This window comes from Taeniopygia guttata, chromosome 1, assembly GCF_048771995.1.
Source record: "Taeniopygia guttata chromosome 1, bTaeGut7.mat, whole genome shotgun sequence".
Taxonomy (NCBI): Eukaryota; Metazoa; Chordata; class Aves; order Passeriformes; family Estrildidae; genus Taeniopygia; species Taeniopygia guttata.
Window position 1 is genome coordinate 86,116,237 of NC_133024.1, and position 15,663 is coordinate 86,131,899.

Sequence of the window (15,663 nt, forward strand, 5' to 3'; positions counted from 1 at the left end):
TGTGAATAACCCTTGTCCAGTTGGGCTTTTCAGTGGAAAAATATGGTATGTAAAATTCCAGAAAACTTCAGGATTCATACATGTTTTAACAAATTCCATTCACCAGGTGCTTAACATGACCCCACAAGCAGCAATGAATGCAGCTGACCATTTATTTGCAAAAATTATCAATACAGCTATTATTCATCACACTGCTAACTTTTTTTCAAATACCAAACCCAATCTGATTCTCGCTTAGCAATTCCTTAATATAAATTAAAGACAAAGGCATTCTTCTTATTTGACTTGGATTTTCCAGTGACAGAAAAAGAGCCTGCAAAAAGAATACAAGACACAAAGGCTGGGAACTTTGTGTCTTGTATCTTCAGTAGGCTGTTAATACCTAACTCCATGCCCCAACACTTTAGACTGATCCCTTTAGACATTGCATTTTACCATGCTAAACATGAATCTCCAAAATGACTCAGAGACAGCCCTCTCAACACTCAAATACAACTTACCAGAGACAACCCAGAAAATGACAAGCATCATATTCACATTCTTTTCTCACAGGGAATTTGCACCTTTTTATGCTCTAATTATTTCTACATGTCCAGGAAGTACCAGCTGTCAGCCTGCTTTATCTACACAGGGTGGGAAAGTTACCTTTTTTCTTTTGAATGCTGACCCTGCCAAAATTGTTCTTACTTTCTCTCCAGGTGGCTGAATTATTGTGAAGTACTCCACAAGGGATGGTGTGGTTACAGCATTCAGAGGTTGCAGATGCACAGTGCCTGTGTAGCACTTCTCATCAGGAGCACTCTGGCCTGCTCTGACCATCAGTCTTTAGATGAAATTCCAGATGCATTTTAGACAGAAAACTGAGAAGGCTGACTAGAAATATCAAATTACTCCTATGTGAGAAGATGAGATAAACTTCACCTTTAGAGAGAAATAACTGAGGCAGGATGTGATGCAGGTTTGCAGGAAGAATTGCTTGAAGCAGGGTAGAAATTTTAAAATAATGAAAGAAAGTATTTTTTCATACAACAAATAATTAAACCTTGGAACTCACTACCCCAAAATATCAAGACAGTAAAACTCTTAGTTTTCCCTTGTGTTTTGAAGAGGCTCTAGAGAAGGTACAAACATTTACTTGTGAACGTTAGAAGTGTAAATTTGACCCCGATTCTCAGGTCTGCTGTGTTCAATTTGTGTGGGTTAAACAGTGTAAAAGAGATTTAGAGCACCCAGAGGCTTCTTCTAGAGAACTTCTTCCAATTGCTGCAATTCTCTTGCCCTAAATCTTGAGGGTGTAAATCCAGTTTTGATTCTGCAGCTTTTCCACACATTAAGAATAGACAAGGAAGACTGAAAGAGCTACAACCAGCCCTTTGACGTCATGGCTTGAAAACAAGAAGGATGATTTGAAGCCTGAGTATGCAAATTAAATACATATGTCTGGGAATAGGTGACGCTCGTGATCGTGCTGGATCATGCTCTTCTATGCATAAGATCTGTTTAGAAGCACATAAAATTGAGATTTTCAGATACTAGTATTTCCAAGGGCTGCTGCAGTTAGTGGAAATGTGAGTGCTCAGCAGTACTTCATGGAAGTCAACTTTTTGTGTGTGTAAGCACCTTTATGCATGTCTGTGCTTTTTTTTGGTTTGTTTTTTTTTTTTTTTACAATTTTTTCTTTTTTTTTTTTTTAAAGCAAGAGGAGGAAGTGTTTTGTTTCCTGCTGGTGATGAAGTTTTCCCATAAAGAAAAGCTATATTTAGTGGCCCAAGAAGTTGCAGTTCCTCCCGTCCCTCCCTCATTTGCCCTGCTTCCCTTCCATCTGAGTAACAATTCAAATCAGATGGCAGGTTGGGAAAATCTTGTACTTGTTTGAAGGAGGGAATATATCCCCTCTTCTCTCTTGCTGTCTTCCCTATTTGCGATCTTCCTTTTTCTGTTATAGCACAGACCACCTCAAAAGCCAAGGATTTGGAATGATCCAAGGACACCAATGGAAAGAATGCTCCAGCATATGCTCTTGACTGACTTTGGCGTGGATGGGCAAAGATAATGGAAGCTGTCATCTGACCCTTCCTACTACCATGCTCTCCTCTCCATGGCCTACCATCAACTGTATCTCAGAGGCTTTCAGAAGAATCCAGAGGGAGGAAAATGTCCCCTCAGCATGCTTAAGTGAGCATGACATGGCCGGTCTTCAGTTAAGAACATCCATGCTGCTGCACTTGTTCTACAATGGAATATTTCAAAAATAGTGCAGACAGCTCACAGGAATGAGATTCCCAGCAGGATTTTTTTTCATGAATTCTGGAACATACCTTGACCATGTTGCAAAGGTCTGTCTGTCTCCTGAGCCTTTTTACAAACTCTTTAGCTTCTGTTAAAGAAGAAGAGGCAGGTGTTTCATATCATTAATATTTTACAGTCTAAAATACATTAATGAAGACATCTTTTAAGTTAGAAAGTAGTTCCCATCGGGAGATATAGAGGGTAATGGGCGGCACAGCAGGGGCACTGAGCCAGCATTATTGGATGGGCTGGGGACCCTTGCTGTCAAAGCTTGCAAGAAGCTGCCCAGCTCACCACTCTTCCTTCACGGTGAATTTATTAATCCATGATGTGCAGGAAAATGTCTTTTAATATTTTCTTACATTTAATACTTCCAAATTAAGACTAATGCTCTTTTACTTGTACAGTTTCAGGTGAATGAAAGTAATGTTAATGTAAACTTGCTGTATTTTGTTTATATAGTTTACATTTTGACCTTTATGCATCTATAATTCTACAGCATTGTTGATACAAGTTGGTTTATTTTGTTCTACTTTTATCCTGTTTACAATGTGTTGTATGTAATTAGGAAAAGTATGGTCCAAGAACACACTTCATCAAAGCAAAATAAATAACTGTTTCTCAGTTGCAGGGAAATCAAGTACAAAGCAACTTCTGTAGACAGACAATGATTTAAAAGTGAAAATTTGTGTTTCTATGATATTTGTACAAACCAGAAAAAACCAAGATGTATATACATAGGGCCACAGCTGATTAATTACATACACTTCTATGCACACACATGTTATAAACACATTCCTATGTTTGCTCTGTCAAGCATTCAAATGTAGGAAATGCCAAAATTAAGCCTGTCTGCAATATTGAGCATATGAATCCTAACACAAACTTTTGCCTACACAGGACTCCTGCTTTACCACTGTAGAGTTGGTCTTCACTCAATGATCCCCTTATCAACATGTTTTAGTCAGAATCTTCAGCATAACAGGTATAAATATATGTGTGTGTGTGTGTGTGTGTGTGTGTGTGTGTGTGTACATATTTACAAACACACACATAAACCACAGCTTTGTAGAGAACAGGTTTTTTCCGATTGTCTATACCCTATGGGACTATGGCTTTTTTCCTTTTATATTGGTCTGTTACAGCCATTAATTAATTTATCAGCATAAAGCCACTTGTAAGAGGAAGAGACACAATAATATCTGAGTTTCAGAGGGCATGCTGCATAGTATTGGTCATCTACATGGCCAAAGCAATCATGGCAAGAGACAGATCTGTAAAAAGATTTAAGTGCATTTCAATTTAAGTACATTTCAATTTCAATGAATTGGGAAAACTTTTGGCTTAAGTCTGTTCTCATCACATTATGCAAGACCATTTATTTTTAACTGTATGCCAACTAACTCTAATTGTTGCTGCTATCAGTGTTACATCAGCTAATTTTTAAAAATAATTTAAGAGTTTTGTAATACAATCATCTCTGCAGTTTAACCAAAGATTATTTTTGAAAATACCTCTCCTACTCAAACCTACCATTAGACTTGGATGTTTGGAGCAGTAATGGAAAACCTCCCAAAGGATTAAGCATCCAACATTGAACATTTTCACTGAATGATCTGATTAAGTCTATGTGTTGTGCAGGCACCTCCTCCAGGAAATCAGGAAGTAGGATGTTCTCCAATTCCTAGAATACAAATTCATGATGCTGTATTTGACTGGTATACCACAGATATTTACAGCAGCGTAAAATAAAATTATATAGATAGTTTAAATGTAAGTGTAAAGAAACACATCTTTTTTCTTCCAATTAAGCAAGAGCTAAGCTAACTTTTTTAGTAGAAGGACAAAGACCCTAAGAGTAAATGTTGATACCTGAATTAATTTCTAGACAATACTTAATGACCTGCTGGAAATAAGAAGCAAATTATTTTTATCAGAAAACTGCATATTTCTATGTGGAAGGTCACTGAGAAATGCAGTTGTATTCTCAAAGGAAAAGTAACTCTCATAATCTGGAAAATCATCATCAGTTGAAATTTCAGTCGCATAACCTCATGCCAGAACCACAAACCACATTTCTAACAGCACACTCCACTGATATTAGGAACTTTCAAATTAATATATAGGAGAAAAATTGAAGCTATCCCAAATTCCAGTGTCTCCTTTCAAAACCAAAACTCATACCGGGCTGTCCCAGAAGAAGCAAAAAGATAGAGTTGAGGAATAAAAAAAAATCCCATTGTACAGCACAAAAGAAAGAGAGGGCTCTTCTCCTTAGAGCTACCAAAAAGACATAAACACGTAATAGCATAACTACAACAAGCAAATGTGTGTGCAGTACCTTGAATAGATACCTATCATAGCTTTTTAACAGCTGGCACACATCTGGCAGGCACATCAGTTGTATTCTTTCAGGCTGCAGAGATGTCCAGAATGACATGATACAGTCTTCCACCTGCCACACAAAGCCCTTTATGAATTTTCACTGATTTTACACTTGTGGAATGTGAAGTATAATTCAGTAAGACAACACACAAACACAGAAGCAAAGGAATGATCATGGAGATGGGCTCTTTGCCTGGGCCCATTCTGGCTGGGCTCCAGTGTAAGTGGAAGTGTGCTGGGGAAGCCACAACAAGCTGAACCTCATCAGGCAACGTTCGAAAGAGGAAGGAACAAAGAATTGTGAGGATGTAATTAAAGATATGTATCCATGGCTATGTGTTATGTGCTCAGCTCAGAATTGTTGATGTGCCAGGAGGGCTCAGGATATGTGTACAAACTCATATTCTTGCAGTTATGTTGTGTTAATTCAGAATTTTAAAATAACTTGACTGAATGCTCCTTTTGTCTGTTAATCATCATCTACCTTAGCTCAAACCATCAAGTAAATAAGCTACACAGACATAATTTTGTCCTTACAGTTGTTTGCTGTTGTCAGAGTAAATGTTATTAAAAAAAAGACATACCTTGTCAAGCTTCATTTCTCTCACCATTTGTAAAATAACTTGACAATAGTTGTAGTAGTCATTGGCAAGCAGTGCAATCTGTTAGCAAAAAGAGGGAACAAAATGATCTCACAGGAAAAGAGCTAACTTGTTTTATGGCCATGTACTTTCAACATACCAGTTCACCGGGGTATGTCTCACTTTGTGCTTGTTCTCCAAAGAAGAACTGGTTGAAATCAGGAGAAAGGTAATGAAATGTCTCTTGTTCAGTCTTCAGATAAATGACAGATGGATAATACTGCAAATTCGTACTCTTGATGCATCAGAATTTATTTTGGACAATTAAAAAAAAAAAAGATTGCAATTACTTTGTCAGTTTGGTTAAAGGTGTTAAGCATTTTCTTGAAATTGTAGGACATGATTTTATAATAAGATGTATTTCTTTAGAGAAATGCTTGTGCTGCCACACTTGTCTTTTTTTAGGAAACAGGGGTGGGTGAAAAGAACAAGAAGGGCTGCCTAAATGTTTAAATTCTAAACTGTACACCAATTTCTTTTCAAAACCAGTAAATATTTAATGCTATACAGATCTTCAATATATATTTTCTACAGCACTTATGTCACACTTGTAATCCTCTGCATAAGGCTGCAGATGGCTGGCTGTGCTGTGGGATGACAGGACATTTCCCATTGGCTGTCATTGTCACAGCACTCATTACTGCACCCAAGCACTTGGTAGGAGTCATACATCCAGCCTCTCATTTTTTCCTCACTTTGGTCTACCAAAGTTTGTTGCCCATGTTCTGCTGGCTGACACCCAACAAACCTGGTGTCAGGTCATCCCATAACAGCTTGCTGAGGGGAGAACTGCCACAGGTTAATTTTGCATCTGCCCTTTTCTGTGGATTGTGCTCTTTTTTCTTAATAATTTCCTAGTATTTAAATACTTCTCATGACAATAAACTCCAAGCATGTTGATGTCATCGTTGAGTAAGAGACGATGTGTTGAGAAGACACCATCTCAACAGCATGCGGGTCTGTTACTGTGGGCCTCAGGCAAGGAAGGCTGTGCCCCACTAAGTCCCCTAATGTTCAAAACCTGATCTGTCAGCCACAATTTCTGCTCTCAGTACAGAAAAAATTATTTGAGCTGATGTTAAGACAACAAAAATATTTAGCTAATAGAGAAAATAGGAGTGGGGGAACTAAGCATGTAGTGAAATTACACAGATCAAGATTATTTTGAGGAAGATGGGCTAGCTGTATTTCATCAGAATATATTAGATGGAAGTTGTAGTTAAACACACAGATAGACATTTTGTTTTGTCTAATGTATCTGAAACTCACTGTTTCTTTTTTTTCTCTGTTCTTCTTGTAATCAGCTGCATTTTCAGAACTCCAGGAACTTCTACTGTGATAAAATAAATAACAGAATAAACAAACAAACATTCAAAAGCTCACTGATTCATTCTGTACTTAGTAAGAAAATGAGCTCAAACTCGATAGAGTACACTAGGCTGGAGAATTGTATTTGGGACACAAACCCCACTCCCTTTCCTGTCATTTAGTAACCCCATGATTTTCTAACAAATCTGGGACCAACTTCTGAATTTTAAGATTAAACTTAAACATTCATTTTAATGACAATTGACCATTTAACAGTGCAATGTCTTTGAACTTCTTGCACCAGAACCGTGGGTTTGTATTTCTAGCTGCAGTTGTTTGGAATGATAATAACTATTACAAATATGAAAATAACAAAATCATTATAATCCTTTTGCTTAGGTTTCACAGTTATTACATTTTCTGCATCACACATAAGTTTAGATGGCATTTTGTTTCTGACTGCTTCCCATTTACTTTGTAAGTTGGCCATGGTGTTCCACACAGTCAGAATTTACCTAGACCTGCAAAGGCTTGACCACTGGCTTGTTGCTGAAAGCAGGCACAACAGGCTGCTTTCTCGTTGTACTTTCTCCTAGATCTCTTCCTGCCTGTTTTGTCAAGGCTGATGGTAGCAGAGGGAGAGGCAATGCTGCTAGTAAAAGGGACATGCTGCAAAAATTGGATGTCTCCAGTCAAGCCTCCATCTGCTGCTGACACCTGCTCACTTTCTGTGAAGGCATTTCAAACTCAAGGGTCCTGCTGGACTTGGCTGTTTAGAAGGGTGGAAGGCTATCTAATCAGAACCTGGCTACTGGGTTTCACTGCTGTGATGCATTACAAATCAGGGTACCACCATATGCCCTGAAGAGACAGAGGACAAAATGCAAAAACTTGTCTGCCTGTAAACTCCAGCCACTGAAAAGGCTTCCTCTCCACTCTCTGCCATCCACAGGCCTGGCCCTTGCCACCTTTCCCTCTGCCCTACTCCATGCCATGAAGGCTGTGCTCCAGCAAAACTACCAGTTTGGCTGCCCAAGGCAGGGCACAACATTCATGCTGAGTATGTTTGGTAGTGCTGGTGACTCTTTCGCCCGAACATTTTAGAAGTGGTGACTGGACAAAGCAAACACATGTACATAGAGATGTTTCATAACACTTTTTTCAAATAGGTCCTTCCTGCAGATTTCTAAAGCCTGTGAAATAAAATTAATGAATATTTTCCAGCTCCTGCTCTCCCTGAGAAGGCGGCCAGCTGTATCTTCTGCTGCTGCTACTATGGCAACATGTATCAGCATGGCACACCTCCAGTGCGTTGGTTCCCTCGGCAGCCTGGCTCCCCACTCCCTTGACACAGGGATGTGGAGGACAGACAAGGAGTCCTCTGTGCCCCAGCAGCCAGCCAGGACCTCGGTGCTGGTTAAGTGCAAACACCTATGGGACACTAACAAACAGTTCTGTGTGCTCCCACTGTTACCAAAGGGGGCTGGGACTCACCTGGTGCTCGGCTGCACATCAGAGATGCTCTCTTTCCCCGGAGAGCACTGCCTGGGTAAAGACAGAACACACAAAAGAGGAGGTGGGTGGGAGAAGGGGAAAATGGGAGACAAAAAGATCACAAGGAGTTTCAACATCTCTCTAGCAGAGTCTGGACGATGCTATGGGGTGGGAATTAAAACTAAAATGGGAAATACAACAATGGGGATGAAATAAAGAATAACAGAGATGCAAATGGAAAAGACAAAAGAAAAATGAAAGGAGGGAAGGTGGTGAATGTGCATGCTTTTGACTGTCAGATTACACAGAGACTAGAAAAGTCAATTTGCTAGAAGCAAAATAATTTTTTTAAAATAAAAAAATAGTACATTTGCTTCACTAGTCAGGAGCCTAAACCTTGCCTATTACTAGAATCAAAATTCAATTACATTTTTTTAAACACTGCTGTACTCTGAGCCAGACCAGGTACCATTTTATGGAGAGCTTATCCTCAAAGCTCCCATTCTGAGAGGGAACACATTCTATTGTAATACAAATCAGTAAATACCATATTACCTCGTGTCTGTAATACATTTGCAGACCTCATTGACTACAGTTGCATATATTTACACTATTTTCATAGCACCATCATCAGAGCAGTGGTACACATATCTTCAACGAATTGAAGATTTCTAAACAAACCAATTCATAGGTGCTGTGTAAGACCATCCTCATCACCCCTTGTGTGAAAATGTTCCAACCCCGACATATCTGAGGTCCCACCAACTACCAAAATGTAAACACCTTCTTTGTATTTAAAGGCAAACCATTATAATCTTACTGCCATTTCTGTGACACCCACAAGCATAGCTCACAGGCTGCCAGATCCTTCAGAAGCCTAGCTCCTCACTACCAACACCATGTCAGTTGCTGGCTACCATGGTCTAGAAATATCCTTTTCAGTAATTAGAAAGAGCCCATGATTTTGGAACCATTTTTTCCCTTGCCAACACACTGGCTGATGGATGTCGTGGTCTCTCAGCTGGGCTCAGGGATCCACTTTCCTCTCTGGTAAATGTGACAGAAAAAGCATCTGCATGTTGGATTTTATTCAGGCATGGGAGGGCGCAGTAGCTATTCAGGACACCTTCACTACTGAAACAGATATCCCCAGCCCCTGCCTGAGGCAAATGGCAACAAGCCAGAGAAGTTATCCCATTAGAGGGGTCTGGAAAACAGACTGGCACTGGACTGCACTGAAATGGTACATTAAAAATCATCTTCACTCTGATTCGGAAATTTCCACACAAATACACTCTCAAAAATTGAGATTATAGGTCAAATACCCTGTTGCGTTTATACATATGATTATTTATATGAGAACACAATTTCTTCTTGCAGGTAAAGAAGTCATCAGGTTTTAATTACTTTTTCAAAATTTCAATTTTTTAAAGTAAAAAACAATCTAGACTTTTCCATTGCTGGTTTTATCAGTTTGATTGGATGATGAAAAATGAATGGTGATTTCAAAAAGTACTGAACTGTACTGATAGGACAGTAAAGATTAGTTATTTCCTTCATTATTTAATTGCAAAAAATTTACAAAGCTCCACACATATGGAAACTAGCTCACTTATTTGGTTGAAGCAGAAGCTTTTTTAGTATGTGACCTAATTATTTCTTTCAGAGCTGTGCTACTCATCCTTCTCTGGCTGTGTTTTGTGCTTTTCTACTGCTTTCTCTCTGTTTTTTCCTGCTGTGCTATATGAGATACTAAGAAGTAATTGTGACACCCATCTGCCCAGGTGTTGTGGGCCTGCATGTTGGCTTGGGACAGGGACATGTAGCTGAATTTAGAGTGGAAGCTGTTCTAGTTTCAGCTGTCTGGCTTGCCTCGACATCTTAGTGTCTTCTTAAAATTGTCTTTAATGAAGGAAGCATCAGACAAGATAATTTTGTAGTTAAGGGACTTTTCTACTGCAGCTAGAAACATGATCTTTGTCTGAATATGATCTTTATATTTTGTTTCTTTTGGGTTTTTTTTGTTTTTTTTTTTAATCTGAGAAGTTATAGAATCATAGGACAGTTTGGTTTCTAAGGAACCATCAAGGGTTATCCAGTCCAACCCCACTGCCAAGGGCAGGGACACCTTCCACTAGACCAGGTTGCTCAAAGCCCCATCCAACCTGGCCTTGAACAATTCCAAGGATGGGGATCCACAGCTTCTCTGGGCAACCTCTTCCAGTGTCTTACCACCCTCACTGTAAAGAATTTTCTTCCCAATATCCAGTCAAAGCCTACTCTCTTTCAGTACAAAATCTTTCCCCAGCTCTTCTGAAGGCTCCCTTTAGGTACTGGAAGGTGCTTTTAAAGTCTCTGGAGCCTTCTCTTCTCCAGGCTGAAGAATGCCAAGTCCCTCAGCCTTATCTCAATAGGACAGGTTTCTTAAGAACTAATATAAAGATCAGTAGGTGGCTGGTTGATATCAGTCATTTCCCTGGAAAGCATATTCTAATCCTTGCCTTGGCCAAATTAAACACAGTTTTTTAGGAGTAGGTGTCTGGGCAGGCACCTCTGCAGCTGGTGGAGAAGGAGGAGAAGGTCTGGAGCAGCCAGGGCAACAGTTTCCCTATGGTTAAACATGACCTACAGGGTGTTCCCCATCTCCCTATAGAGGAGATGGCTCACTTCCATGAGTAGGGCCAAAGACAGAAGCTATGCTGGCATATGTGCTGTGTCTCTCTCCCAGCTGAAGCCCTTCTTTCTGCACCTGCACCAAACTTAGCTTACATTGCTTCTTTGGTTCCTCTGACTTTATAAATTTTTTCCTCATGTTTCTACAATGGGAGGGGAAAAGAGCATAAATTCAAATCATTCTGTTCTCTCTCAGCTCTTATATTACCAGAACCATCACCTTTCCTTTTATGCCCATCAAGATTGCTATTTTTAAATGATGCTGCAGGGAGACACCTTTCTTTCCCTGAAAAGGAAAGACCAGCAGACTTAGCCAGAGACCTGCAATATCCCTTAAACAGTGGACAAGACCTTTCCTCATTGTGGGTGTCAAACCTTAGGCCTGTTCTGGGTATACTAGGTACAGAGGAAGTGAAGGGTATCCTTTCAGCAAGCGCGACATGGGAAACCAGCCTCAAATTTCCTATGAATAATTTGTTTAGTCTCACAACAACAGACTGCCAGTCGATCATCTACAGAACCTGATCCTCTGTCCTGTCTCAACATTAACCCTTGTCCCTCTATGGACTTCTGCACCATTACCTGCCATAAAAACTGGGAAGAAAGGCAACAAACCTATGGGTGCAATTTTTCCATGTTCTTCCAAAGCGTGCACTCAATCAAGTACCTATTATATAAAAGATCACTGAAACAGTTTCAGCATCACCAGATATCTGGGTCCTTACAGGCTGACTTGTATGGTCCTAGCATTCATGCCATAGAATAATGCTGTATCTCCCTATTAAAGAATGGAAACCATTACCCATATACACACTAATGTACAAGAGTGTAAGAAAATGAGGATACAAACCTGGTCTTCAAAGTCTGAGGCACAGACTGCACCTAAATTTTTTTCTTCAGTGTAAAGGAGTGTAAAACTGCTAAAACTGCTGCAGAATGGCAGCATTTCCCTTTATTGTGGTTTATTTATCTGAATCATGAGCTCAGCCATGAGAATTCTTCCTCTCCTGCCCACAAAATGCTCTTGTCTGTCCTTTAACCTACCATAGTATCTTACATTCATTTCAGAATTTTAGGCTTTTAAGCTTTGCAATCCATTTTTATTTGTCTTAAACATTTTCTTATTAATGTTATCTTACAAGAGGTGATTTTAAAATCTGATATTTTAAAACCAAGTGAATGAAGTATTTTTGAAGTACTGTTTCAAGCAGTAAAAACCCCAGATAACAAGATTGTGTGCAGGACTCTTCAAAACAGTGCAGTCATTTATACTGTAATACATTTTTCCAGCCTAGTGTTTAATGAGGAAGGTGATGGAATGTCAGGAAGCCATTTCAATATGATTTTTTGAGCTCCCATTTAAAGTCTCAACATATTAAGCTCTTCTTTTAGGTTCAGCATGAGTTTCTCCTCTTAAGATCTACATGGCTAAAACATCCAATTTTAGGAAGACTAATTAGGCAGTGTCTGTTTCCAAAATGCAGCTTGTCTATTAGGGCACAGCACTTAATGGCACAGCACTTTCATAGTGTTTATAATGAGAAGAAAAATATAATGCTACTGTCAGTATTCAACAGAAGACTAACAGATTTTCATAGACAGAAAACATATAGACATGGGACATTTTTTGATGAAAACATTTTTAAAAACAAACCTGAGATAATTTTGTTCATACAGAAGACAGCAAAAACGTGCATAAAAGGAAGACTCCTTCTTGATAGCTATTCCATCATAATGGTATCTAGAAAATTAAAAAATATTAACTATATGATTTTCAAAAAGTCCGCAAATAATTCATAATCCTCTCTTGAAAGGAAATGCTTATTCTATTTAACTCCATCTGAATGGAGTGCCTCAGATTTGTACAGGACAGTTAGTGAAGTCAGGAAACAGACTCTTAGCAGACAGAGAGTTGAAGAACTTAGTGCAGGCATTCCTTGGCCATTTACAGTAGCTCAGTGCCTGACGGCCCATCAGTGTCATGGCAAGCTAAAACTCAAGAAAACTGCCAGACGTTCTGTAAGATTTATCTGAACTCGGTGAGAAACAGAGCCACCATTGCTGCTACCAAGGTGCTGTCTCCTCCCAGGCTGGGTCACCAGGAGCCAGGGGAGCAGTGCTATGCTCCAGAGCCACCTGCAGCCAGGAGCAGGTAACCTTCTGCTGGTGGGGAGAGCATGGAGCCCACCAAACACCATCTCAAATCCTGTCTGCTGTGAGCAGGAGCCTAGGAGTGTCTGAGGTGAGGCACTCCCAAAATAAAGGATCTCCTAGCTCAAGCTAGGCTAGCTAGGCCTAGCAAGTCCAGGCTAGTGGAGACAAGTCAGGGCATGTTGTTCTCAAAGCCCATACTTGATAGCTACACAAAATGCTTGCAAAATTATTCAGTCTCAATGACCTTAAAACATCCTTTTTCCTAGTCTGGATGTTCAGCGTGTGTGTATAACTTTGGATATGAAAAAGCATCAAACTCTGCACTCTAGAAGAGAAGGAAGGGAAAAGAAAGGACGTTTAGGAGGAGGACCTGAAGTTGTCCAATTTGAACGGTTTGAAGCTGTACAGCACTTCCATTGACATTGACTGGGTCACTCCATGGATGTGTGCAAGGACAAACAGCACAATATGGACATTGATCATTAATCACCACCCCTGTGCATCCCAGATCCTTTCCTGGCCTAGAGATGCAGTATCTGAAGAGCTCGCAGTAAGGCTGTGATGTCTGGCACATGCTTCGTGCAAACCATGCTGTTAATAGCCAGTACAAATTGGAGGACTAAGGTCTTTTAAAAAGCAGTCCAGTCTGGAATTCATGCCTTACCAAAACAGATTGGATGTGGTGGTTTTCATGGAATTAACTCTATTTTAATGTCCTTGGTTACACCATGAATCACTCTGGATCTTGTGTTACAGACTTGCAACCAACAATTCAGCTGCCATATGACAGTGCTGGGGCTGAAAAGTCATCCACTTTAAAATTTTATGAGAATAGTTATAAATAACATTTTCAAAAAAAGGACACAAACCTGATACTCCCTGCTGTGGTCCGCCTTCTTGTCACCAGGCCTGGGAAAACTAACTGAATAAGCTGTATAAACAAAGAGAAAATTAGAGATACGTAGCAAATTCATTCAAAGATGTAACAATGTATCTGGAACACTTTTTTGTCTTTAATCACTTTGTTTGCTTTTCATAATTTCCAGGCTAATACCTGTTCTTACGTGCCTCTCAAATGGTAACTGTTGAACTAAACTCAATCAGACATTTGCGGATCCAAAGCTAAATAATTTAAAGGATTACCTCTCAGGTAGGAATTTTTTTTTATAGTTTGCACTAGAAAACAGTGCTCACACCAAGAGACCCCCTGCAGCCAGGGCAGGATCAATCAGCTGAGGGAACTTGAAGGTGCCCTGATGCTTCCATACTCTGCCAGACCTTCAAGTCTTATTCATTTAAGAAGGACTTACACAAGGGGCTTCACCTACCCACTTACCCTTGGAAGGTGTACTGACAGGACAGGGCCAGATTTACCTGTCTTAAAAGGACCTGAATCATCAAGCTGCAAGAAAACCTTTTGACCACTGTGGTGGTGTGAACTGAGGTCGTGCAGCATCTGTCAAGGTTGGGCTGCACAGAGTAATTAGATACTGTCAGGGTTTTATAAACCACTTCACTATGATGATTCTGCATGAGCTGTCCTGAGACTAACAGAGACTAACTCAAGACACCTGGGTCCAGGACTAACCCAGGACACTAATATTCCCAATACAGCAGGAACAGAGGATGTACTACTCCCTGTTAGCAAGGAGTGAGAAGAGTCTCCACTGAGACTTGCTGAGCAGCACAAACATGGACTCTGCACAGTGTGTTGCTGGTCCAAAGGCTTTGTAAAGGACTCATCAACGTACACCTCTAGTTTTTATGATGGACCTGTTCATTGCATGTTTCTGCATGCACCTACCCCAGCTGCTCTCTTTCTCAAATTGATAGCTTAGCATAATCCAATTTTTCTAAAAGGACAGCCCATGAAACTGGGGCTTTTGTGGCACAAAACATATCCTTCCTCCCGTTGCATTCCTTACAGAAACAGTGATATATTTTTGGGCAGCAGGATAGGGCAGATGAAATTAGTAGTGTTTTCAACCACCCTAGTTTGATCCATATGGGGCTGCAAAAGCCCTTGCAGTCCACACACATGGAGCACAGTCAGGTTACTACAGCTTGGTAAATTATTAATAGTTCAGCCCATTATATGTTTTGGTGTTTACACATGCACTCAGGTTAAACCAGGATTGCTGCAGTTCCTGCTCTCCTCAGTTTCTTGCTACAAGGTCCATTCTCCTGCTGCAGAAGGCCAGACAATTTCAAGCCACTGGGGAGCTGCACCCCAGCCGGCTGCTTTGGGATGTGTCAACTTGCACTGCAATGCACTGGGTTGATTGAGGCTGCAAGCAAATAGTTGCAAGCAGCAGCCCACAGCAGCTCTGGCACGTCAGCTTTTCCATGTGAGCAGACTCACACGCTTCATCTGTGCCTGTCCCAGCTTAAAAGTCAAACACATTAAGGTAAACCACATGAAGGCTTAGCTTACAGGTGGTAACTCAGCCGTGCTGGAGCACTGGAAGGGTACAAGGAGGATAGGATTAATCTCATCTACATGGCTACGAGGCAGAGAAGTCTAAGATAGTCGCTGCAGACTATGTAGTCAATGGGGAAAAAACAAATGGCAGTTCTGAGGCCCCTTTCATCTGTGCTGTCTCAGGTGACTCATTTAGTGTGAGGAAACATGTGTAGCTACTTATTTCTCTCCAGTGGCTACCTAGAGATTTTTAAGGTGACAAGCTTCATGACCAATGTCTATGCTGAGCCAGGCAAA

At 40.3% G+C, this 15,663-nt stretch overlaps 1 protein-coding gene across 2 annotated transcripts in view; it reads right to left on the reverse strand.

The window, feature by feature from the left end:
- The window catches only part of RFX8 (regulatory factor X8), a 32,200-nt gene that overhangs the window by 11,924 nt on the left and 4,613 nt on the right, over positions 1 to 15,663 (reverse strand). Inside the window, exons 3-11 of one of the 2 annotated variants that reach the window (XM_030278608.4) lie at positions 13,814 to 13,875; positions 12,445 to 12,531; positions 8,118 to 8,168; positions 6,585 to 6,645; positions 5,416 to 5,550; positions 5,259 to 5,336; positions 4,631 to 4,744; positions 3,823 to 3,973; positions 2,319 to 2,377 (exon numbers count right to left, since the gene is read on the reverse strand). In XM_030278608.4, the coding sequence (XP_030134468.4) occupies positions 2,319 to 2,377; positions 3,823 to 3,973; positions 4,631 to 4,744; positions 5,259 to 5,336; positions 5,416 to 5,550; positions 6,585 to 6,645; positions 8,118 to 8,168; positions 12,445 to 12,531; positions 13,814 to 13,875 (798 nt within the window). Of the gene's footprint in view, positions 1 to 2,318; positions 2,378 to 3,822; positions 3,974 to 4,630; positions 4,745 to 5,258; positions 5,337 to 5,415; positions 5,551 to 6,584; positions 6,649 to 8,117; positions 8,169 to 12,444; positions 12,532 to 13,813; positions 13,876 to 15,663 lie in introns of both variants that reach the window. The other variant, XM_030278599.4, reaches the window with a different exon arrangement.